Below are 24,380 nucleotides of genomic sequence, written 5' to 3' on the forward strand. Positions count from 1 at the left end.
ATTTATCAACAGGATAAAGAATGTTTGGGCACTTTTATTTTTTTAGGAAAGAATATACAATGATTAGAAGATATTTATAAAAACAGTGTACCTTTCTTGCAAAATATATTAAAAATATATCATTGTTTTTCTGATCTTAATATGCAAAGAAAATCACCACAGTTGCTGAAATCACAATGTTTAGGCAAGGTTTTCCATCTACTCCTGGCATAACTCTTGTTTATTTCTGCTTCTCTTCTTCTATCATGCATTGAAAACACACACACACACATACACACACACACACACAGAGTTAGGCCAGATACTGGCAGACAGAGAAACGGAGCCAGGATTTTGTGAAGGTCCTCAGATTATAAAGTAATCACAGTCATTCAGGAGCTGGATTTTCCGGGACAGGGATTTGGTAGCTGGAGACCAAAGCAGGTGAAGAGAAAGGGAGGAGGAGGAGGTGGCGGAGGTGAGCAAGCCTGGCAGGGCAGGGCCTTGAGGGTGGAGACTGGAATATGTTGTAACTGATACTGCTTCTGGGAATATAGCAAGGGGCTACTGGATAGATGCACAGTGTTGATTACATCATAAAAAAGTACCCTGGAGTTAAAGAATTTTAATCACCACAGTAGGATGACATGGGTCAATCTATGCCTTTAGAACTTTTTCTGGTCTGAGCAGGGAAGCAGAAATTGCAGGGCAGATCAATTCAGCAGCCTAAGTGCCATTGCTATCACAAAAGACAAGGTTTGAAAGAAGTAGTTGGGAGTGGGGATTGGTAAGGAAGGTTAAGGGGAACTGATTTTGAAACCCTAGGTCTTCTTATGTGCTTTTTAAAAAAAGTTCCCGCTCCCCACCCCACCCCCACATGTATGATTTATGACCAATCTAGAAACAATTTGTTAAGATTAATATTTATTGCGCTATTATTCTGTGCCAGGCCCTGTGGTAATGCTTCACACGTGTTGCTTAATTCTTACTTAACAAATCAGGAATCTGAGGCACGATAGAGGGAGCAACACCCTCTGGGTCACCTTAAATCTCACCCGTAGACCCTCAAACTCCTGTTTTCTTCTCCTCGATACCAGTCTTTTTAGTCTGAATCTATCTCATCCTTCCTTAAAAGAAAAACTTAGTCTCCTTCTAACCTCCCCAATGACTACCCAGCCCATATTCTGTAATGATGGGCTTGACTCTAAAACAATCTCTTTCCCTTCATCACTTTCTCCCAAAGCTTCAGCACCAGGTGCTATGCCTTTTAAATTTACTCATACGGGCTTTACTGCTCTAGCAGACTCAGGACCTTTTTGCCAAATGCTGCAGTTAGCCCCATGAAAGCACTAGGCATTAGGAACCACTTCGTTTTTGGACTTTTTCTCTCTGTTGAGCGCTGCAAAGCTGCTGTTCTTCAGAAATCTTCACTCATAGTTCAGTAGGTCCCCCCACCCCCAGTTCTGATCCTTCCTGGTGGAGATGTGCAAGTCCTTTTCTTTTCCTGGGAGCTGTACATGTCATCAGCCCTGGCTTTCTGCTATTTATCTTTCTCCTTATTGTTTTTATCTTTGCTATTCTCCTTCAACCTCAAGCCCTCAAATGTGGCCACTAGTGAGTTTCAGTGCGGAGTCCCACACCCAAGTGCGTAAGGGTAGGACTAACTGAACTTGGCAGGTTGGTTACTTAAAAAATAAGAGGAGGGGCTGTCGGGGCATATGAGGAAACTTGGAGGGAGCAAGTCATATTTCCTTGTATACATTCACGGAGTTCTCAAGAATAAAGAAAAATGAAAATACAGTGCCTCTACTTCCTCTTCTCAATACAATGCTGGATATAAATATGTTCCTATCTTCTCAGCATTTTTTTTCAAGATCTAGTTTCAAGGCAACTTTGAAACCAGTTGGCTTAACACCAACTCCGTAGTCTCTCTAAATACTTTCCTGAGGAACCAGGCACATTCACCAAGGTTTCCTTCTATAAGCAGGCAAAGTACACAAAGAACTCATTCTGCTGTTAATCTCGGGCTTCCCGGCGTGCTCAGATTTCTTTGTGTATGAAAATAAATGCCAATGAATTAAACTGACAGAATGCACTTTGAAGCCTGCCCTGTAGTGAACGTGAGAAAGGGTGCTTTATCAGTGGACCTGTGTCCTAGTAAACAGTCACCCTGGCATAGTGTCAGTGGACCTGTGTCCTAGTAAACAGTCACCCTGGCATAGTGTCAGTGCCCCAGTGCCTGCAGGTCTGGGGACCCCAATCCAAATCTGGATACTGAGCCTTAAGGGCCAAGGTGGGTCCAGCAAGTAAGCATCCATCAAAGTCACAATATGCAAAGCTACCACTGATACTGACAGACTAAGGGAAGGCATGACTAAGAACAATTCAAGATAACTCACAATTGACACTGATCTGAAACAGAAACGCCAAGAAGACTCTTAAAACCCTGGCGTTGGAATATGAGTCAGGTTTTTGGGGTCAGAGCAAAATTAAACACTCATGCTCAATGTTTGTACAAAACATCAGTAAATAAAAGGGCTTATCCTTGCTTAACCCTATCCCATAACAATATTCGTTTATGAGATGAGAAGTCGTGAAAAAGCTTAATACACACACACACACACACACACACACACACACACACACACACACACACACAGAGTGACATCCTTAAAAACTTTGGTTTTGTTCCTTCCTTTGCTTGCTTGTAGTTTACTATTTATTAAGGGTGTGAGGAGAAATCCAAGTTTCCAAGCCTCTCCTCTCCTATAGGATTAGCCTTTGAGTAGTTCAAGAAACTTTTTTAGAAAGTTTGTCTTCCTTTCAGCTCTTCCTCTGTTAGCTCACCGTCTTCACGCAGCCAGAGGCTTGAGAACAAATCCTGCTGGGGAATCAGCAACAGCTGAAAGCCTAGAAGGCAAAGATCACCTCCTGCCGACCCAACCCGGGTGCTTAGGGGCAGGTGACACAATGGCGGTTTCCTAGGCGCTGGTTTGACAGTTTCATCCCCGCCCACTGGCTAGAGAGCTCCCAGGGCTGCTGCACACGCGCACGGAGGGGGCCATAAAAGCTGCAGCGGCGCTCAGACGCGGAGCTCGCCCACCACCCGCAGAGACACGACCGGCCATGCACGTGAACGGCAAAGTGGCCCTGGTGACCGGCGCGGCTCAAGGCATAGGCAAAGCCTTCACTGAGGCTCTGCTGCTCCATGGTGCCAAGGTAAGGACTTTCTCCCTGTCCACCCTCACGCCGCCGAAGACCCTGGGGTGCTGAGCTCCAGGCTCACAAGCAGACCTCCAATGCTGCTAGCTGAGAACCCGAACTTCGATGAGCACATTCTGAGGTCTTAGAAGTGAGCGTCTTGTTTATCCCTTGCTTCTGTGCCTGCGGCTTGGTTCCTGGTGTTTCCTTCATCCAAGACCCGCTCCCTCTTTTCTTGTTTGTAGGTAGCATTGGTGGATTGGAATCTTGAGACAGGTGTAAAATGTAAAGCTGCCCTGGATGAGCAGTTCGAACCTCAGAAGACACTGTTCATCCAGTGTGATGTGGCTGACCAAAAACAACTGAGAGGTAAGACATGGGGAATCAATCCATAGACTCGGAACACACCCTAAGCAAGCAGCAACCTGAAGATTGCCAGGTAGGAGCACACAAGGCTGAGAGCCAGCTTCGAGCTCTCAGGGAAAGCTTTCTAACTCCAACGACTTTCCAACTGTTGTGGGTTTTTGTTGTTGTTGTTGTTGTTGTTGTTGTTGTTGTTTTGTTTTGTTTTTTTCTTTTTTTCTGACAACCCAATGACCATAAAAACTAAAAGAAGACAGGACTGCCTAAAAAATCCTTTTGTTTTAGCCGCTTGGCAGCACAGAATGTAATCAAGTCTTTTGTGTATTCAGAAGACAGTGCTGCTACAGTTAATTACCCAGTGAGGGGACAGACTGAGGAACTGTGGCAAGCAGCTAGCAGAGAGCTGGAAGAAGTAACCAATGGCAATCAAATTCAGCATGCCTTTCTCTTAAACACTTCAAACTCCAAGTTCCAGGTCATGGTCCCAGGCAAACCAATTGCTTTTAGCCAGATCTTTGCTCTGGCTAAAGATCACTCTAAGATGACACTTAAAATAATAACTGTGTGATGTTAGAATTAAAGAAGAAAAGGCTCTATCGCTTTCCCCCAGTACTTTCCTGTTTTTCTGCTATCTCTTAAAATAGATCCATCTGCTTGTGAAACATCAGGAAGAATATTGTCATCAGCAATACACACTGGCTATATAGAGGGCTCAAAGAATTTTCCTATGGATAATTTCCCCAGGGAAAAAAGTAGAAAAAAAAAAGTGCTTCATAAGGCATTATCCTAAGAAACTAAGTAAATTGTTAATCCAGAAGTCAGAAAACTTCCCCAGTCCCACACTGGAATTTCTATCAGTAGGATACTGAGATCTTAGGATTCTTATATCTTAGAATATCCTATGAATAAAAATGCATTGCTTCATTAGGAGACAGTGAACCTAAAGATAAGGGTACCTGGATTAAAGAGAATAACATTAAAATCTGAAAATGCTAATCTGTGAGAGAGTAGAGATAGCCTGAATGAGTAGAATAGATCTTTAAGAGCAGTCATAAAAGAATATTCTTTGCCAGAGGAAAGTTTTAGTGACAACATATCCTTTAGGTTCAGTGACAGTCATGTCCAGTCCCAGCATTCATGCTGCTGGAATAGGAACCAGTATAGATAACTTACATGGCTTAACACATGGTATTTAACACGTTATTTTGCCAGTATTTCAAATGAGTATCACAGCTATGAATATATTCCCTAAACATAAGTGATTGTGAAGGAACCTCAAACCCATAGTAAATGGTTCAGAAGATCTGTCAATCATAAGGGTATTATCATACCTTGTTCAGAGGCCTACATACATAAAAGGAAAGGATTCTTGGAACTTCAGAACTTAAGGTTGCCCACAACTTCTCAAACGGTTTAAGATACATTGGATTCATGAAAACACAGAGCGGAAAGGGTTCCTAGAGCCCATCTAGACATGTTACTGTGCGAATCAGCAAACCAAAACAGCATAGAACGTTCAGATGAATTATAAAGAGTATCACACCGTGCAAATGGCAGAAGGAGCTAAGCTTTTAAGTCACTTGAGCGGAAATCTCAATGAGATATGAGACAGCAGATGGCATAGGAGACTGGTTAAAAATCTAAGCAGTGGCATCCAGAAAGGAAGAAAATTAAAGAAAATCAGATATATGTATTCAGTAACTTATCTCCCATAAAACTGTGGTATCCTTGCAGAGGAATGAGAGTGAAACCTAGACTTTTTCTGGAACAAGTTTAATACTTAGGAACTTAGGAAATGGTTTTAAAATTTATATATATATATATATATATATATATATATATATATCTTAACAATCATCTTTCATGGTAATTGTCTCCCCAAATAGTCCTGATGGTTGTTAATAGCTCTATGAATTTATTTCAGTCAAGATAAAATTTGAGTTGGTCTGTCTATTTCAAAGAACCCTGTGTTCCCTTGCAGGTCTGAGAATACATACCTTCCACAGGGAAGAATAAACATAGTTGTCTACAGTCTGACGTAATAGACAGAGAGTAAAAATGGCCATGGAACTTGTGGGCTCTACAGAAGTCTATAAGAGGCTGCTTTAAGAAGTCCGAGTTTCCCAAGGTTAGGTAAAGCCAACTTTAAATAGCTATAGGGGGTTTTCAAGACTTTGTTATATGGCTAGATACTGATGTGAATGCGATTCAGGTCTGGGAACCTATAAAAATTTTCCCAATTGAATGCTGTTTTATACAAAGCCATACTGTAAAGTAGCAATGACAATAGGAGAGAAGAACAAAATAGTAAACGTGAGAGCAACACTAACACAATGAAATCAACTGAATAAAAAGCCAACCTTTACTTAGTAGACACCAGAAATTCCTGAAATAGGGCCATAATGGATTTAAGTGCACGAGTTCTTGAGTTAGTTTAATGCTTCGCACATAAAATATAGCTAATTAAGAAGGGATATTTGAAGGGTTTGAGGCATAGCTCTTGTGCTAGAACACTTTCTATGGTGTGAAAGGCCCTGGATTTGACCCTTGCTGTAAATAAACACAAAAAGTGTATAGTCTATACCCAAGACTTCCAATTACTTCTTAGGAAGAAAAAGATAATTGCTGCCCAAACAGATAGTTCCTAGTTTGGGATGCTCACTTCTCTAGTATTTACCCCCATCGACTTATTAATTATAGAACTCTTATGTGCATTCAAATCATCTAAGGATCTGCTGAAGTAAGTTTCTGATTTAGTAGGCATTCGGTGACCATATCATGTTTCTAACACACAGGTAACTCTAAGCAACAAAACTGTCTACAGATCACTTACTAAGAACCATGTTATGAGGTTAATTCTTACCGTATGGTCAAATAAACTTTAAATATCTAGTCAAACCTGGTGGTACAAGCCTGTAATTTCAGCTAGGGAGGTTAAAGCATGAGGATTCCAAGTTTAGGAACAATCTAGGAAATTTAATGAGTCCCTGATTCAAAATAAAAGTTAAGGGATGACCAGGGTACAGCTAACTACTAGAGCTCTTTGCCTGGGATGTCCTAAAGCTCTTGCCTAGAAATCCTAAGTTTGAGCTCTAGTACAACAATCAAATCAAATCAAATCAAATCATAAAATAAAACCAATAAAATTCATTTCCTCTCACATGAAATGGTTTCAAGGCATATATGGAAAATGAAAATCTCTCATTTTCTTTTTTTAGACACTTTTAGAAAAGTTGTAGACCATTTTGGAAGATTGGATATTTTGGTCAACAACGCAGGAGTGAACAATGAGAAAAACTGGGAACAGACTCTACAAATTAACTTGGTAAGCTATATTAGGCTCATTTATTGTCTAAAAGTATTTAGCATCACTTCTTTTCACATAAAAGGTTATTATTATAGTCATAGAACAACAATAATAACCTTCGACAAGGAAAAGTAGAAGTTACAGAAAAGTAGAAAGTAAACATGAATATGAATATGTGAATATGAAGATATTTGATGTTTGTGATTATGAAAATCTCTCTTAAAATATTTGATAGAGATAAGGAAAAACCACAGTTCATTGCATTCTCAATCTGTAGGCGCAAATGACCTGCCACTGGTTTTCATATAACCTTTAAGCTAAAAATTACTTTTACCATTTTAAGTGACTGAACAATTAATAACAAGAAAAACAAAAATAAGGGAAACTGCCATTTCAGTATCTATAAAGTTTTATTAGAACACAACCCTACAGTCATTGTTATGTATTTCTGTGCCTGGCTTTTTGTAATAATGGCAGAATTTAATGTTGTAACAAAAACCTTATGGTTTGCAACACTAAAAGTATTCACTGTCTGGTCCTTAAGTCAAGATTGCTAAACTCTGACTCAACTTACTTATTTAAAAAACAAGTCTCAAATTTTGGGAAATAGATCATAAAACAATGTTAAAGAGACAACTGAACTTCATAGTTAGTAAGACTGAAATTCATCCTTTCTCCCTCCACCCTCCCCTCTCTCCTTCCCTTCTTTCCTCCCTCCCTCTCCTCCTTCCCTTCCCAGCCTTCTTCCCTTCCTCTCTGTGTCTGTGCCTGTGCCTGTGTCCTGTGTCTGTGTCTGTGCCTGTGTCTGTGCCTGTGTCTGTGCCTGTGTCTGTGTCTGTGTCTGTGCCTGTGCCTGTGCTGTGACTGTGTCTGTGCTGTGCCTGTGTCTGTGTCTGTGTCTGTGCCTGTGCCTGTGACTGTACCTGTGCCTGTGCCCGTGCCTGTGTCCCCTGTGTCTGTGTCTGTGTCTGTGCCTGTGTCTGTGTCTGTGCCTGTGTCTGTGCTGTGTCTGTGCCTGTGTCTGTGTCTGTGTCTGTGTCTGTGTCTGTGTCTGTGTCTGTGTCTGTGCCTGTGTCTGTGTCTGTGTCTGTGTCTGTGTCTGTGCCTGTGTCTGTGTCTGTGTCTGTGTCTGTGTCTGTGCCTGGGCTGTGTCTGTGTGCTGTGACTGTGCCTGTGCCTGTGTCTGTGTCTGTGTCTGTGTCTGTGCCTGTGTCTGTGTCTGTGCTTGTGTTTGTGCCTGTGCCTGTGCCTGTGTCTGTGCCTGTGTCTGTGCCTGTGCCTGTGTCTGTGCCTGTGCCTGTGCCTGTGCCTGTGCCTGTGTCTGTGTCTGTGTCTGTGTCTGTGTGTCTGTGTGTGATTTCCACAACATTTGAAGATGAGTTAGCTCTGAAGTAAAGTATAAGTATAATTTTAAGATGAAGTTTCCAATTCATACAATGTAGCACAAATGGGTTGATTATAACATTTTATGAATACCCTAAACATAAAGCTATTAAACTTAAACCTTTCTCCAGCACTGCAAAAAGATAAAAACAAAATAAAAAAAATAAAAAACAAAACATAAGAAGTGTGTAGTTAAAACAAAATGTCAGATGTATTTTACCCTTGCCTGGCTCAAGTTATTTTTACAAATTTCCAAAGCAGCCAGCTGTCAAGTACAACACGGCCACTTCATGTGTGAGAATATAGAGTACTACTTCATGAGTGTCTTCTCAGAGATAACAAACTTAAAAACAGGAACAAGATGGAGTTGGAGAAATGGCTCAGCACTTAAGAGTATGTGCTGTTCTCCCGGAGGACACAAATTCAGTTCCAGAACACAGTGGCAGCTTGCAACTGCCTGTGACTCCAGTTCCAAGCAACCCAAAACCCTCCTACTCTTCTGCAGCCTGAGGGCATGTGTATGCTTCCCTTACTTGAAGCAAGCAAATACTCAAAATCAATAAAACAACAAAAAATCAATATGATTTCCTTCTGCTCCAGGCAAAAAAAAAAGTAAAATAAAAAATATTTTATGATCAAGAAAAATACTACTCTCTTTCAAAATCTTACTTTATCTTGTTATATTCACATTCAATATACAATGGGTTTTTTTCTTGAAAACACAAATTTAATATTTCTGCTTCTGCTATTTAAGAGTTATAAATTTATGGTTCTGTTCAGGTTTGTGTCAATTATACTTTGGCCTTATGTTATACCTTGATCATATATATTTCTGTCTAGAAGAGTGATGATTAAGCTTTTATTTCAGATTTAAAATTAGTTCTGTGCTACTTTCTTTTGATTTTTATTTACCTAAGTCTCCTTTTCCATATTTCCTTTTGAGAATGTAAATAACCTTTCAAGGTAAATGTCTTCTCTTGATATTATACTGTGAGATATTAGTTTATTAAACTATGTCCAGAAACAATATTTCTTTTAGTGTTTGTAAATTTAAGCCACTTACATTTATTTATGCATTTATAATTAATAAGTGTTTCTACTAGTTTTCTATTCCTTTTGTAAATTAATTGGATATCTGTAAATTTTTATTCTGTTAAAAACTTATTTTAAAATATACTTCATTTCTACTTGATAAAACAGAAGTTTTGAGTATACAAAGACGTGAAAGCTGGAAAATTTTGAGTATCTTCTTATAAACATGTGCCAGTTTCCATTCACAACTAAACTCGAGGACTTTTTTTTCTGTATATCCTCCTAAGAAAACACAAACAATACACCAGATATGTTCTTTCAACATCACTGATGTCTTTAATAGTCTTATCATAAATGCTATGAATATTATTATCACTTTAGAATGGGCATCTTCAGTGCATTTCTAATGAACAGTTATTGTGTTCTTTATCTGAAAAAACAAGAGTGAGAAACAATACACAATGACAGGACTTTATATAAAAAACATGAAATAACAAAGCTATTGTCGCAAAGTGCCAGGTTTTGGATAATTCATCAAAGAGGAACATATTTGCTTTAAAGGGAGCTGTGTCTTTTTTATAAAAAAAATGTTTTAAGCTGTAAATAGGAAATTCAGGAAGACTCAGGGAATTTTATTAAGACCATTACTATACAGCTAACTCTTCTGTACTCTACCACATTGAAATTCAGCCAGCCTGAACTGTTCATTGGCCCTGCTGGCATAATCTATCTTCTTAGCTCCAGGTATTGCTTCCGTGACCTTTGCAAACTCACACAGAACTTTAAAATATGTTACTTCTCTTGTACTTGCACGCACAAGACAGCAAACTCCCTGACCAACCCCTTTTTCTCCGACTTGATTATCACTGCTAGTGTAAGTGTAAATATTTATTTATGATTCACATTCTCAAAAAAAAAAATCTGCTCTAGATACATTTTCTTTGCCTTGGTCTTAGGAAATTTCTCCCTTCTGAATGCTTCCCCCATTAGCTCCCATATTAGAGAGGACCCTCTGAAGTAAAGAACTTCATCACCTAGGTTTTCCTCCCCTTCCTCCTTCTTTTCCTACATCATCATTTCCTTTCCCCCCAACCCCGACTAAGGACTGAGTTCAATGTTCATATATACTGAGCAGACATTATATCATTGTTGCATACCTCTACTCCAATGCATCCTCCTAAGAAATATCATACAGCATATTTCATTTCTACCATTTTCCCAGAACTCTGTAGTAGATAATACTATTGGAATTGTTTTTAGATGTATTATTAACACTAGCTCAAATTAAGTTCGTTGGAGGCAGAAAATTATTTTTTGTGTGTTCTTACAGAATAGAAGTTCAAGGAATACTTTAAGAATTACTGTGTAACAGTTTCGTGTACATCTCTGTGTTTTAGTACACTCTTTGGTGATCCACCAAACTGTCCCATGTGTTCTTGCACTTCCCATTACTTGCCAAGATTACACCCTTCTTATTCCTCACTCTGCTAATCTCATTGGCCTTCACATACAAGCAACACACTCAAACATTTTCCAGCCTATTGTTTTACAAGTCATTTTTGAGCTTCTCTATACTGTCATTTAGCTGTGTCATTTACAACACCCCCTACACCCCAGAGTACACCAGAAAGGTTCTAGATAGAGTGAGTATGTTCAGAAGCACAAAAGCTCATTCTAGAAATAGATCAATCTATTGATCAAATCTGTCATAACCTTGACTCTTGGTAGAGCCATTCTATAATGTGATTCTTTTAACATTTTCAAGCTTTAGTAAACATAAACTATTCACCTCCCTGCAGATGAGAAATACAATCTAATTTAGATGTTTAATTAACATATACTGAACCTTTTAGTATATTTAAATAAAAAAAAAACAAAATAGAAAGCTGTTGCGATTTTCTTTCCAGAAATACTAGTTTCTACTCCCCCAGGAGGGTAGGTGCACATTTGGAATTAGTCAAAACTTAAGTTTAGTCTTACATCTAACAACTCATGAACTCTTGATTTACATATCTGACCTTGAATTTACTGTTGGTGAAAGAAGTTAAACCCCTTGCCTCTAAGGACAGTTACGCTTAAATGGATCACAGTCTTTGTGAATACAGCCCAGTGTTATGACATAGACATTCAATAAAGCATATTTCCATCTAAGTGACAGAATACATATTTGTACACTGTCTCTTCTTCATTCAAAGTGGATTCCTCTGCCACAATCATGCTTCTAATAAGGAAATGAATTGAGAGGATAGGTAGAAATTTTGTTGCTTAAAAACCTTTAGATATAAGTTTATTATGGATCCATCAATGAGAACTTAAGAAATAGAAAAATGCCATGCTGTTTGAGTGAAGTCCAGGTGGAGGTCAGCTATATGGCAGACACCAGACAAATGATGGGAAAAGTATCATTAAAGAATGAAAATCTCAAAGAATCAGACAAAGCAGACTAGACTTTAGCCAACACCCAAAATAGAAAAGTGGAAGAGAAAAAAATGAAAAGTTACTTCTTTCTGAGTCAGGATTCAGAGACATGGGTAGACCCAGAAGAATCTTATGATGGCTTCTAGGGGCTGCACTTGGATGGGACTTTAGGGGAGGCAAAAATAGTTTTATTAAAGGGCTAATTACTCATCATCTCTCTTTAGTTGACCTAAAGAAGCATTGTCCTTAATGTGTTTCCTTTTGTTGACTCCAGACAAATGAAACAAGTAACTATTTGCTCCCATTGATACTCTATAACAATGAGAGTTGTGTTGAAGTATACTGGAAAGAGTTTGATAAATTATAAATATCTGTAGCAAAGCAGAAGACAGTGTTTAGCACTGAGACCAGGAAAGATTAAATCAAAAAAGTTAGACATGAAAAATTAAACAGTGAGGGGGATTTCAGAAAAACAATTGTCTCTATTAATATTCTTTGGGAACTAGCCTAGAGAAAACACATGGGCCCTAAAAAGCAAAGTTGTGTGATTCAGCCCAGAATATTCTCATTACATTGTAGCATAAAATCCATAAACTATGAACTACCTCAGAGTGAATGGAAATGAGATAAATGACACATTAGGAATTTTAATAGTGAAAAAATTGTATTTCTGAATGTTCATATATGTGTATCATGTATGTGTGCTGTAAAAATATGCAATGGCTAGTGAGAAAGGAAGTACACAATTAGGATATTGCCACCTGTCAATTTTCCTTTGTTAGAGAATTATTCCCAATAAAAGGCAATTGAAAATCACAGTTTAAGTTAAAGAATACTGAAGTTAGCAAAAACTTCTAATACTTGGAATAGGTTATGATTACAATTTTAGATTATATATAAAAATTGTCTCTTCACAACCAAAAGTATTGAATGAACATTATCATTTTGTCAACAATTAAAGAATTTCTCTTTTCTCTATTTAAAGAAAATGTTTTTCTTGGAGTCAAAAACAGAATTTTAACCATATTCAAAATGTACTTTAAATAATACTACAAACCTAACTTATAGTCCATTCAATGTAGACATGTATAATTTAATCTACATATTTGATTCAATGGTCCAATACAAAACAGAAAGTATTGCTCAAATCTAAGAAATACTAACAAGAAATATTTCGTTCTATGATCTTTCTAAATTTTCATGTGTGTGTGTGTGTGTGTGTGTGTGTGTGTGTGTGTGCGCGTGCGCGCGTGCGCACACATGTGTGTGTTTGTAATCTGGAACTAGGAAAATATTGTTACAATACTTAAGCGAAATACCATTTGTGTATAACCCAAACATTAAATATCACTTAATGTTTCTTCCAACAACACTTTTGCTTAAAAAATTATTCAGTTCTTAAAATTACATGGTTGAGGAAAATATCCTACTCACCTAGAAAATATGGAAATGAATCTTTCTTTGTAAAATTTTAAAACTAAGCAGCCAGAGAGGTGGCTCAACAGTTAAGAGAATTGGAGTGCTCTTACAGAGGATATGGGATTGTTCCCCAGCACCAGATAGAGGCTCACAACCCTATATAACTCCAGATCCAGGGATATGATGCTACCTTCAGAGGGACCAGCCACCTGCGTAGTGCACATATACTTGTCGACAGACAGTCATACATATAAAATAAAATAAAGAGGTTTTAAAAGACTTTCCTTCTTATGTAATCCAATAGCGGTTTTCTTTTTCCTTTAAATGGGAACTGTGACAATTTAATCATTCTCAAACTTCACTAGAAAATACCTTAAATGAACTGAATTTTCAACTGTGTCATAAAAGTACTATTAGGAAAGGGGCGTGTCCCTGGGCACTTGCTGTGACAGGATGCTTTAAAATGAAAAGGCACACACTAACCTGGACTCTCAGTCTCAGACTATTGACCATTCCCTATCCGTTGCTATATAAATAAAGCAACAATTAAGGTATCAAAAGTGAGTTTTCATGTTTTAAGGGCATGACCTGAAAGAGAAAGGGAGAGGAAAAGTATTATCAATCTTCCCTCGAGTTATTTCTTATAGTAGTAAATTCTTTTTTCAAGTCAGAATGTATGTGGAAAGCATTTCCACTGCAGGATGTGGGTAGAAAAACATTAGACTACGAGAATGACTCCATTTCAGCGTGGAAGGACATAAAGTATTAGATATGTCTAGAGACCGTGTCCACATGGCAGAAAATCTTCACTCAAACTAGAACTAGGAAAGAATCATGTTATTTCCTCACCCTGAAGGCCATAGGATTATCTGACACTGAAAATCACTGCTGTCAGTACAATCCAGTCTTCTTTTACCATACCAACCTGTCTTGTTTCATATTGTTTTACACATGATGTTAGCATGTCTGTGCTTACAGTGTCTGAACACTTATTAGCAATGTCAAGGGGATAATGTAGCCATTTCTTTATATCTTTCTTAAGAACAACAACAAAAATGGCACCAGATCCTATTCTTTACTTCTACCTCCAACTTTTCAACCTTGGGTCTCACTTAGAACTGGGCTTGTTCTCAAACAGAAAACTATAAGGGAGAATGGAATTTACCAGACTGAATTATAGTAGTCAGTGTCTACATTAGTTCTAGGGAGGTCCTATTCTTCTGTGTTACATGAAAAACATGTACACTGATATAAATAAAATATATAGGTCATGCCTGCAATCCCAGCACACAGGAAGATGGGGCAGGAAAACTGCCTTGAGTTCAAGGTAAGCTTGGGTTACGTAGTGAACACAAGACCCTGCACAGGCATCCCAGTCCTGAGAACGATGGTTGAGGTATCACATTATTTGATTTCAAGTTACACTATGGAGTTATGGTAACAGAACAGAGTGAACCTAAAACAGAACAGGTATGTAGATGAATGGAATGGAATGGAATGGAATGGAATGGAATGGAATGGAATGGAATGGAATGGAATGGAATGGAATGGAATAGAATAGGAAAAGTCATATTTATACCCTCATAGCTGAAACTGTCTGAGTTCGTACAGGCATGCTAAAGACATACACTGGAGAAAAAAAGCCTCTTCACCAAGTGATGTTCAGAAAACTGGGTGTATACATTTAGAAGAGTAAAATTAGATCTCTGCTTTTCACCCTGTACAAAAACCAATGCAAAATGTATCCCAGACCTTATTAAGACCTAAAACTCTAAAGCTGTTAAAGGAAAACAACTGAATAAATACTTTGAGATACACACATACACAAGAACTCTCTGAAAAGGACTCCAAGCCTTCAAAAATAAGAGTAATGATTGACAAGTAGAATTTGTAAAAACCAAACATTTCACAGGAAAGTAAACAACCGAGTGAAGAGACAGCCTACAGAACTGAAAAAAAAATTGTTTTCCCAATTATTCATCCAATGCAGTGGTTCTCAACATGTGAGTCATGATCCCTGTTGTGAGTCAAACGATCCTCTCACAATTGTCACATATCAGATACCCTGCACATCAGATATTTGAATTAAGAATTACCACAGTAGCAAAATTACAGTTATGAAGTAGCAACAAAAATAATTTTATGATTGAGGGACATTACAACATGAGGAACTGCATTAAAGTGTCTCAGCATTAGGAAGGTAGAGAACCACTGATCTAATGGAAGATTAGTAACCAGAGTATATGAAGGACTCAAAGAGAAAAACCCACAAGTAAAATACAAAAATAATGAAGTGAACCAACAATCCTTAAAAGATGAAATTCAAATATGACTCTCAAACAGAAAACAAACATTCAGCACTCTTAAATACCAGGAAAATGTGAATAAAAACTACACCAAGACTCCATCATGTCACCACAGTCAGAATGACTGTCAAAAAGAAAGCCAATAAAATAATGTTTACAAGGATGTAAGAAACAGGGAACCCTTGTACTCTGCTGATAAGAATGTATATGCTCACAAAGGACAATTTAGTCTTCACCAAAGCACTCTCCCTAAAGAAACTGATGATGGGTGGGCTGCATGCCCAGAAGTAGATAGGACCACAGAAAACAAACTCAGTGACATTTTTGGAGGTTCCTTGTCTCATAGTGCCTTGTCAGGAATTTTTTAAATTTTATTTTTTACATTATATCTTAATTTTAATTTTATTTATAATATATAGTATATACACGTGCCATGTACTATATTCTCTCTCTCTCTCTCTTTCTCTCTCTGTCTGTCTCTCTCTCTCTCTCTGTCTCTCTCTCTGTCTCTCTCTCTCTGTGTGTGTGTGTGTGTGTGTGTGTGTATGTGTGTGTGTGTGTACACATTTGTCTCTCTTTTTATCCTACAGGTTTTTCAGCATATATTATAGCTTCCAGTTTAGTGGTTTTTATGGGATTCCTGAGTATATAAATAAGTGGGTCTCTGAGTCCATATCTGTTTTTTGTGTCTTTTCTTGGGCGTTTCTCTTCTGTTTCTTTCATCCTGTTTTGATATAGTAGTTGTTGTTTTATCATTATATTATATTAATTATATTATGTTATGTTCCCTTAGAATCCTGTTTTCTAATGAGAGACAGAAAGGGAGTGAATCTGGATAGAAGAGGAGGTGGTGAGGAAATAGAGGGAGGAGAAAATTGTAAGCAGGATACATTGTGTGAGGAGAAAATTGATTTCAATAAAAGGAAAACAATATATTACAATAACAGTGAAAAAGAGGCCATAATTTTTAATCACTATTGCTAGCATTGAATTACTGTATTGTGCAGATCAAATGCCTTAAAATGTACATCAAGTTTTGGCCGGTTAACTTTAACAATTAATTTAGCTAAGCCTAGAAAGGAAAGACTCATCTGAGGAGCTGCCTTGATCAGAGCAGATATGTGGATATATCTGTGGGGTTTTTTCCAATTAATTAGTAGACAGGCCCACCCTACTGTGAGCAATGCTATGCCTGGGCAGGTGGTCCAGCACTGTATAAGAAAACTAGATGAATATAAGCAAAAGTCATATGTTTGAAGGAGAGTTGGAATGTTATCTAAGTTACATAGAGGTATATAAGAAGAAAATAAATGAAATAAATGCCACAGATACATCATCTATCTTGTCTTTAAATATTTAAAGTATAGATATATTTAATATCCATATACTATTAAAGTTAAACTAATGAATTAATAACCTAACAGATACATATTTGAAAGTATGTTCGTGTATGAAATTAAGAATATATAAAACTTTCTCTCTTACTATTCTCCTACATATAGTAGATTATCATTGAATAGTCTTCATTCCGTACATAATCTTGAAACTATCAGGGCCTGTGTAAGCAGCCATGTGTAGGACCTGCATACTGGTTTGAATAAAAACAATACTGTTTTTAATTTAAATAGATAAACTAAGAGTTCATCCATTCAACAAGGAAAAGAGGATGGGAATCATTGTGTAGATTTCTTAAAACAAAAAAAAAAAACAAAACAAAATATCCTAAAAGTAGAGCTACCAGATGGCCTACTCCTATGACTTCTGGTTGTATACTCAAAGTACTCTAAATCAACATCCCACAAGAATACCTGCCACCACCCATTTATTACAGCATTACTCAAAATAGCTAGCTAACCTGCCTAGATGTCTGGCAGAAGATGAATGAACAAAGAAAATGTAATACCTAAATGCAATGTATTCAATAAGTAAGAAAAAGGAATTTATGTCCTTGGAGGAAAATACAAAAAGCTCAGAAAGAATACCACATGTTTTCTCTTATTTGAGAAATCCTAAATTATTTATAGAAACATGAATATATATGAGGGAAGTTTGTATGCACATACATATATACATACATATGTATATGACGTCAAAACATATGTGTATAATCATTTTCGTCCATTCTTCTTCTGTAATGCAAAAAAGTGACAATTATACAGTGTGAGAAGCACATGCTGAAAAGAAAGTTTTTGGAAAGAGTTGTTATAGACTGGTGAATCAAAGAAGAAAACACTGCAAGAGTAATTATCATAAGCACCACATTTTGGGCAACTAAGTTAAATGAAAGTATGCAGTAATATGATAACTACACTAATATTAGGCAGGCAAAAAGCAAATCATGATCAATTAAAACTTTAAAGCACAAGAAATCTCTCACTAATTATTAAAGATCTCCCTATATGTCTGACTTAGCAATGTCTTTGGTATGTGGGCATATGATAAAGGTATGATAAAGATGTATCACTTTTTCCATTTATGCTCCTGGATTAGGTTTCTGTTATCAGTGGGACCTACCTTGGTTTGGATTACATGAGTAAGCAAAATGGAGGTGAAGGTGGCATCATCATCAATATTTCTTCAATAGCAGGTAAGGGCAATTCCTATTTGAACTGGAATTTTTCATAATCATCATTTGGACCACAAAAGTAAATCTGTGAGGTATATTATGAATCCTCAAGAGAAGATTGAATTAAATCTGAATTTTTTGTTTATTGCCTTAATGATTCTATAGATGTTTCTATACATAATACAAAAATTTTGAGCAATGCATCTGATACTTTTCAAAGTTTTCTCACTGTGGGTATTGCTTTAGTGTGTGTGTATGTTTGCCTGTGTGTATGTGTGTGTGTGTGTTTGTATGTCTTTATGTGTTTAGGTGTGTATGTGTGTGTCTATATGTGTTTGTATGTGTATATGTGTGTCTGCATGTGTGTGCATGTTTGTGTATGTGTGCTTGTGTGTATGTGGGTATATGTGAGTCTGTGTGTGTGCTTGTGTGTATGGTCTGTGTGTGTGCTTGTGTGTATGTATGTGTCTTTCTGTGTATGTGTTTTGTGAATGTGTGTTTGTGTGTGTGTGTGCATATATATATATATATATATATCTATATATGTTTCCACTTACTAATTTTCAAAGGTTATTGGAACATTTCCAAATAGTAATGCATGTAAAATAACTTTAGACAAGGTAAAAATTAAGAATGTGATATGAAGTGACCTCTATTCCTTTGTGAATTTAGTAGGAGTGTATATTTTAAAAACATGGCATCTGTACTAGATGGTATATGCTAAACTGGTAAAATGAAAAGAGCCAAACACACCCTAGTTTCAAAATATAATAAGTTTAGAAAACACTTGTATATTATCAAGGGCAAGATCCTTATCCCTGGGTACCTATTCTGTTTTGGGGGAAATGGTTTATATGCTCACATTTTCTTGTAACAGTTCATCCTCAAAAGCAGTGAGGGTAGGGACTCACAAAGATTAGGAACCTTGAAGAGGAAGCTGATGCAGAGATTATGAAGTGCTAGTTACTGGCTTGCTTGTCATGGCTTGCTCAAACTGCTTTCTTATAGAACTCCTGAGTAACTATTCAATATGGACAATTTGGAAATCCTAGCTGACAATGGAGCTTCTAGGTTTGCACTGCAATGAGTAGACTCCTTACTGCCCAGTGAAAGGCAGAAGGGCACATGGAGAACATATTACAGCTCTTCTAAGCCCTACCCTAAAACCACCCAAGCCTCAGAAGACCTCACTGTGCTCAAGTTACAGTGTAAAATTTGATGCAACGGTTCTAGATACTTGAAAATCTGGAAAGTATACTCCAGTTGTACATATAAGAAAAATGGTTTCAGCAGAACCATTCAGCAGAATGACTTTTTGCCACACCAAAGACTGAGAATAAACACTATACAAGCAATCCAAATGTGTTTTTCATTCAAAGCAAAATGGTTTACTATCAGCTAAATATTTGTGTTCTTCAATAACAGCCAGGAATATCTGGAGCAACTTAGTCAAGAAACTATACTGTAAAAACTCCAGTTAGGGATGGATATGTTGTTTTGTACCCATAACACCAGCACTTGGTGAAGCTAAGATAGAGGGGATGAGAGTTAGAGGTCAGTTTAGCCAGCAACAGTGTCCCCTCTCAAGCAAACAAACCAACAAGCAACAAGAATTCTATGGAAAAATCCATCAATGCTTCTAGAAGGAAGGGGACTAGTGGAGTCATAAGATTTAAGAAACCTGACTACTGTTGATAGCAAGTCAAAGCTACAACACTGAAGACCTTAAAATACCTGCTTTGTCTCAGTATAATAACTTCAGGATAAGAATTAACACACACACACACACACACACACGTTGGTGGGGGTGGAGAGAGAGAGAGAGAGAGAGAGAGAGAGAGAGAGAGAGAGAGACCATACAACTGTTCTTTCTCGAGCACTATCAGTGAGGCAGGAGTGGCCAGCAGTAGTATTTGGAATTATCTATGACTCAGTCAATCCCTGATTCTCAGAAGTTTTCTAATTCCTCCAACAGTTATTATCAGGTGACCCTTGAGCCACTAGGAAACTACCACTTTTATTTTTGTAAATACCCTTCTTTAGGAACTCTGAAGTAAGACTGACATCTTATTTTCTGGGTTACTTAAAAACAGAATGTCAGATCTAACATGATTACAAGCTAATTCTATAAAGCATTAAGGATAATTGAGTTACTTTTTCTCCTATGGTATCTACCTATAAATAGCAATGGTTCACTTCTATGAATATACTAAATGGAGAGCTTGGGAACCCTACTTAAAAGTAGTCATGCTTAGGGTTGGGGATTTAGCTCAGTGGTAGAGCGCTTGCCTAGCAAGCGCAAGGCCCTGGGTTCGGTCCCCAGCTCCGAAAAAAAAGAAAAAAAAAGTAGTCATGCTTTAGAAAGACACAAATCTTAGTATATAGGCTTAAACCCTAAAGACAAATTGGCAAAACTGATTTTACGGTATTTATTGAGATGAAATTATAAGAAAATTATGTAAATGGTTAGTGAATTGAAAAGGGATATTTCCTATTTTCTTGAAATACAAACACATGAAACCTGAGGTCATGATCAATTGATAATTTTGATAATTGATAATCGATAAGTATATCTTCATGGTATAGGCCTCTATTCTTAGCAGTGAGTTTAAGACAGAAAGATCACAATATCAATTTGTGCCTGGGTTAGACAATACATTTAAGAGTAGCCTGTGTAAATAAGCAAGACCCTGTCTCAAATGTTATTTTTAAATAAAAGAGGTGAATTGGAGAGCTGATTGAGCAGCTAAACCCTTGCTGCTCTTGCATAAGAGGGAAGTCCCATGGGGCAGCCCACAGTCAAAGGCATCTCCACTTCCAGAGGAACTGATGCTCTGTTTTATCCTCTGCGAGCATCTGAAAACAAGCATGTGCTCTGGATTGCTACTCCTGCTCTCTCTCCCTCCCCAGCTCCCTCTCTTCCACCCCCATCTCCCTTTCCTTCTCCCTCTCTCCCAGACCCTCTTCATTTTCCTTCTCCTCTCTCTTCCCCTCCTCCTCCTCCTCTCTTTTAACTCTGTCTGTCTGCCTGTCTCTCTCTCTCTCTCTCTCTCTCTCTCTCTCTCTCTCTCTCTCTCTCACACACACACACACACACACACACACACACACACACACACAAATGAGTCTTTATAAAAATAAATGAGCCAGGGGAGCTAGGCGCAAATACTTCAACAGTAAAATGTTTCCTTATGCATTATTATAAATTCAGTGATAAACTCAGTTTGAATTTTTAATTAACCTCCTGGCACTATTACCATAATGATTATTGCATTGTTCAAAATTCCTTCTCTCTTTGATGTTCATCCTAACATGTAACACTGTTTAAAAAGGCTAAACAGTGGGCTAAGCTTCTCTCTGCCCACCCTGCTCCGTTTCCATGGCACACACAATGCAGCCTCCACACCTACCTTGCTTGGTATCATTCTTTCCTTCTCATTAGTCAGTCTTCTGCTCTAGCACTCTTCCCACCCAGAGTTTTCATTGACATGACGTCATCACGGAAGTTTTAAAGCAGCCTTGTATTTTTATCAAATAATGCCCAACTTATACAGAGTAGGTTAACTTGATTCAAATTTCAGAGTCTAATTCCAACCTTAGAGAGGAGAAAATAGGTCGATGGACACTTTGAAGACAGTCTGAGCTCATCGGAGACTCTTTCTGCAAGAAAAAAAGTTGAGCTTATAGTTTAGTAGAGGAGTACTTGCCTGGCATGAATAAATGTGTGTGCACGTGTGTGTGTGTGTGTGTGTGTGTGTGTGTGTGTGTGTGCACATGTGTATGTATGTATTTGCAGGCATACAAACACACAAACACACATGCACACACATGTGTGCTTGCGCACACACACATGCACATAAGTACACACAAACAGAATTTTAGAATGATAAAAGCTAAAGGAGAACCCCTTATTCCTTGTAATTTTCTCAGAAACTATCAAAAACTGTATGACCTTGAGGCACAGTGCACAGATTCAGGTCATCAAACTAAATAAAAAAAATCTTAGAGGAATTATTAAATAGAAAATACTTTCAAATTTTGTTTTTGATATTGTGATTATACCATTTCCCTCCCTTTCCTTTCTCCCTCATACCCCTTCTTGTTCAATTTTAAGTTCATGACCTCTTTTTCTATTAATTGTGATTACATGCATATAATTTCTAAATGTAAGTGCTCATCCTGTGTCATGTCGCCTGTATCTATGTGTTCAGGTCTAACCCCTTGGTATTGGTTAAGCAACCGAAAGGAGAAGAGGATTTTTCCCACTAAAACTGCTTTTAACATTTGCTTCCTATTTGTTTTGCCAGCTTCCTTTTACAGGATCTTTGTTTTTGGTTTCTTTTCTGGTCACTCCAGGGCACCCAGAGTTGCAGGCCACATTCAGGTCATTATAATTCCTTAGTGAATTGTAGAGTCCTTCACTGCTAGGGCAAAGCCTCAAGTTGTCATACTGGCTTGGGCAGAGAACCTAATGAGTAATGCCCACTGACGCAGTTTCAAAAGCAGTTAATGGATCTAACAAGCAAAGCCAGGTGAGCCTGACTGGAGGAATAAATATGCCCCATCTGCACCTTCAGAAGAGACTCTGGTCCTGGTTGACCACGTGTACTCTTCTAAAGGAGTTTTTCTTTAAACAAGACATACAAGCATTCATTTTGTCATACTCATTCTTCAGCACATAAAACAATGTTGGAGAGAACAACAGAGAACTGTACTGGGATAAGACACCCCAACTAGTCAGGTGGGTTTCTTGGGATGGGGAAACAGTTCACAGAGTAAGACCATTTGATGTACAAACATGAGGATGTGCATTCAAATCTTCAACATTCATGCAAAGAAGCTAGGCATGGCTTCCCATGCCTGTTGACTCCAGTACCGAAGGGTGGAGATAGGAGGCTGATAATAGCTCACTAACCAGACAGCCTCTCCCAGAAGAACAAGCTTCAGTTTCAGTAATTCAGATAATTCATGGGATTATCCTCAAAATTCAGTGAAACCACTAATCGCAAAGGAACCACGTTACATGAATAACATTTTAAGAATCTGTGATAATAAAAGAAAATTCATCTTGCAGTATTTTAGTGAATGTCATGAAATGTATGAACTGTTTTCCTGTTCTGTGGAACTGAGCTGTTCAGGTACACACTGTCAAAATGACTATATGAGCCACACTTCCTGATCGATACAGCTGAAATTCTTCCTGCTAGCCCAGAAAGACTAGTATCGATTATTTTATTTGGTCATAAAATAATTAAGAAAACACATATGAGAAAGATCTGTTAGGGAAAGTTATATGTTTTTAAGGAGTGAACAGATTAACTGTTTGATAGTATGAGAAATAAATGTCTTCTAGAGCTGTGTTGCTCTCGTTTTAATGTGTATAAACATCACCACTTCAAACTTAGGAAGAGGACTTTTGGTGATCCTTAAACTCTGTTCTTAGGTAACAAGAGATAGGTATATTTACCCTCTTTAAGAAGCCAGCTTCCAGTGTAGATATACCCACTGGCTGCTTATAGTCCATCTCTGTTTCTGTTTCTTAACATCACAGTAGGGCTGGACTTTTAGGAAGCTCTAAGAGGAAATTTCTGAAACCTAATCACTGGAACATATCCTCAGATTTATCATCCTGGCAAGATATTTTATTAAAAATATGCAATAGTTATAAAAGGTTCTGTCACTTTTTATGCCATTCCACACGTTCAAGTATAACCTCACAGTAAGCCTAACACTACAGAGAAAGGCCACCCAAGAGCTGAGAATGGAGCTAACTCAGCGAGAGGACAGTTACCCAGCGTGCATCAGTCTCTATGTTCTATCCCAGAATCAAATCAAACAAAATAAACCAGCAAAACTGCCTTAAAAGTACTGCCCTGTGGAAAATGATAATGAGGAAGTCCTTAGTTGCTTTAGTCACTTTTAGGCATAAACATTGATAAATAGACTACCACTACTTCTCCATGGCCCCTCATAAAGGAAGTGGAGATGAGACTAGACTGATAGGCACATGGTTAGCTTCCTTAGGGGTTGTGTATGAAATGCTGAAGATTTAGATCCTGCTGTTCAAACCTCCAAACTAGCCTATTTGTATTCTTAGTTTATATCCATAAATTGAATTATTTCAAATATTTTTACATAGTCCATTTTAATGATCCCTTCCTGTTGCGGAATAATAATCTACAAGATTATTTGTCCAATTGTGAAGAAAAATGTTAATTTTGCACCAAATTAAAAAAATAAGTTGTTTATTTTGGGGGGAGATGTAGATATTAAGGCTGACTTTCACAAGTATGGGTAAAAAATATTAAGAAAAGAATAATATGAAGATAAAATTTTCACTTTATGGTTCTAAATGAATTTATACATACATCAGTAATTTCAAGTATTTCATTTTTCTTATATAGTA

The 24,380-nt window shown here is 37.6% G+C and overlaps 1 protein-coding gene and 1 long non-coding RNA gene across 2 annotated transcripts in view; one reads left to right on the forward strand and one right to left on the reverse strand.

The window, feature by feature from the left end:
* Positions 1-3,015: 3,015 nt before the first annotated feature.
* Hpgd (15-hydroxyprostaglandin dehydrogenase) overlaps positions 3,016-24,380 on the forward strand; it is a 31,362-nt gene continuing 9,997 nt past the window's right edge. The window contains exons 1-4 of the mRNA XM_032918627.1: positions 3,016-3,198; positions 3,426-3,549; positions 6,762-6,868; positions 17,899-17,995. Coding sequence (XP_032774518.1) covers positions 3,106-3,198; positions 3,426-3,549; positions 6,762-6,868; positions 17,899-17,995 — 421 coding nt within the window. The 5' untranslated portion in view covers positions 3,016-3,105. The remainder of the gene's footprint in view (positions 3,199-3,425; positions 3,550-6,761; positions 6,869-17,898; positions 17,996-24,380) is intronic.
* The window catches only part of LOC116914400, a 42,762-nt gene continuing 39,772 nt past the window's right edge, over positions 21,391-24,380 (reverse strand). The window contains exon 3 of the long non-coding RNA XR_004389746.1: positions 21,391-21,634. This is a non-coding gene — a long non-coding RNA (uncharacterized LOC116914400). The remainder of the gene's footprint in view (positions 21,635-24,380) is intronic.

This window comes from Rattus rattus, chromosome 13 (genome assembly GCF_011064425.1).
Source record: "Rattus rattus isolate New Zealand chromosome 13, Rrattus_CSIRO_v1, whole genome shotgun sequence".
NCBI lineage: Eukaryota > Metazoa > Chordata > Mammalia > Rodentia > Muridae > Rattus > Rattus rattus.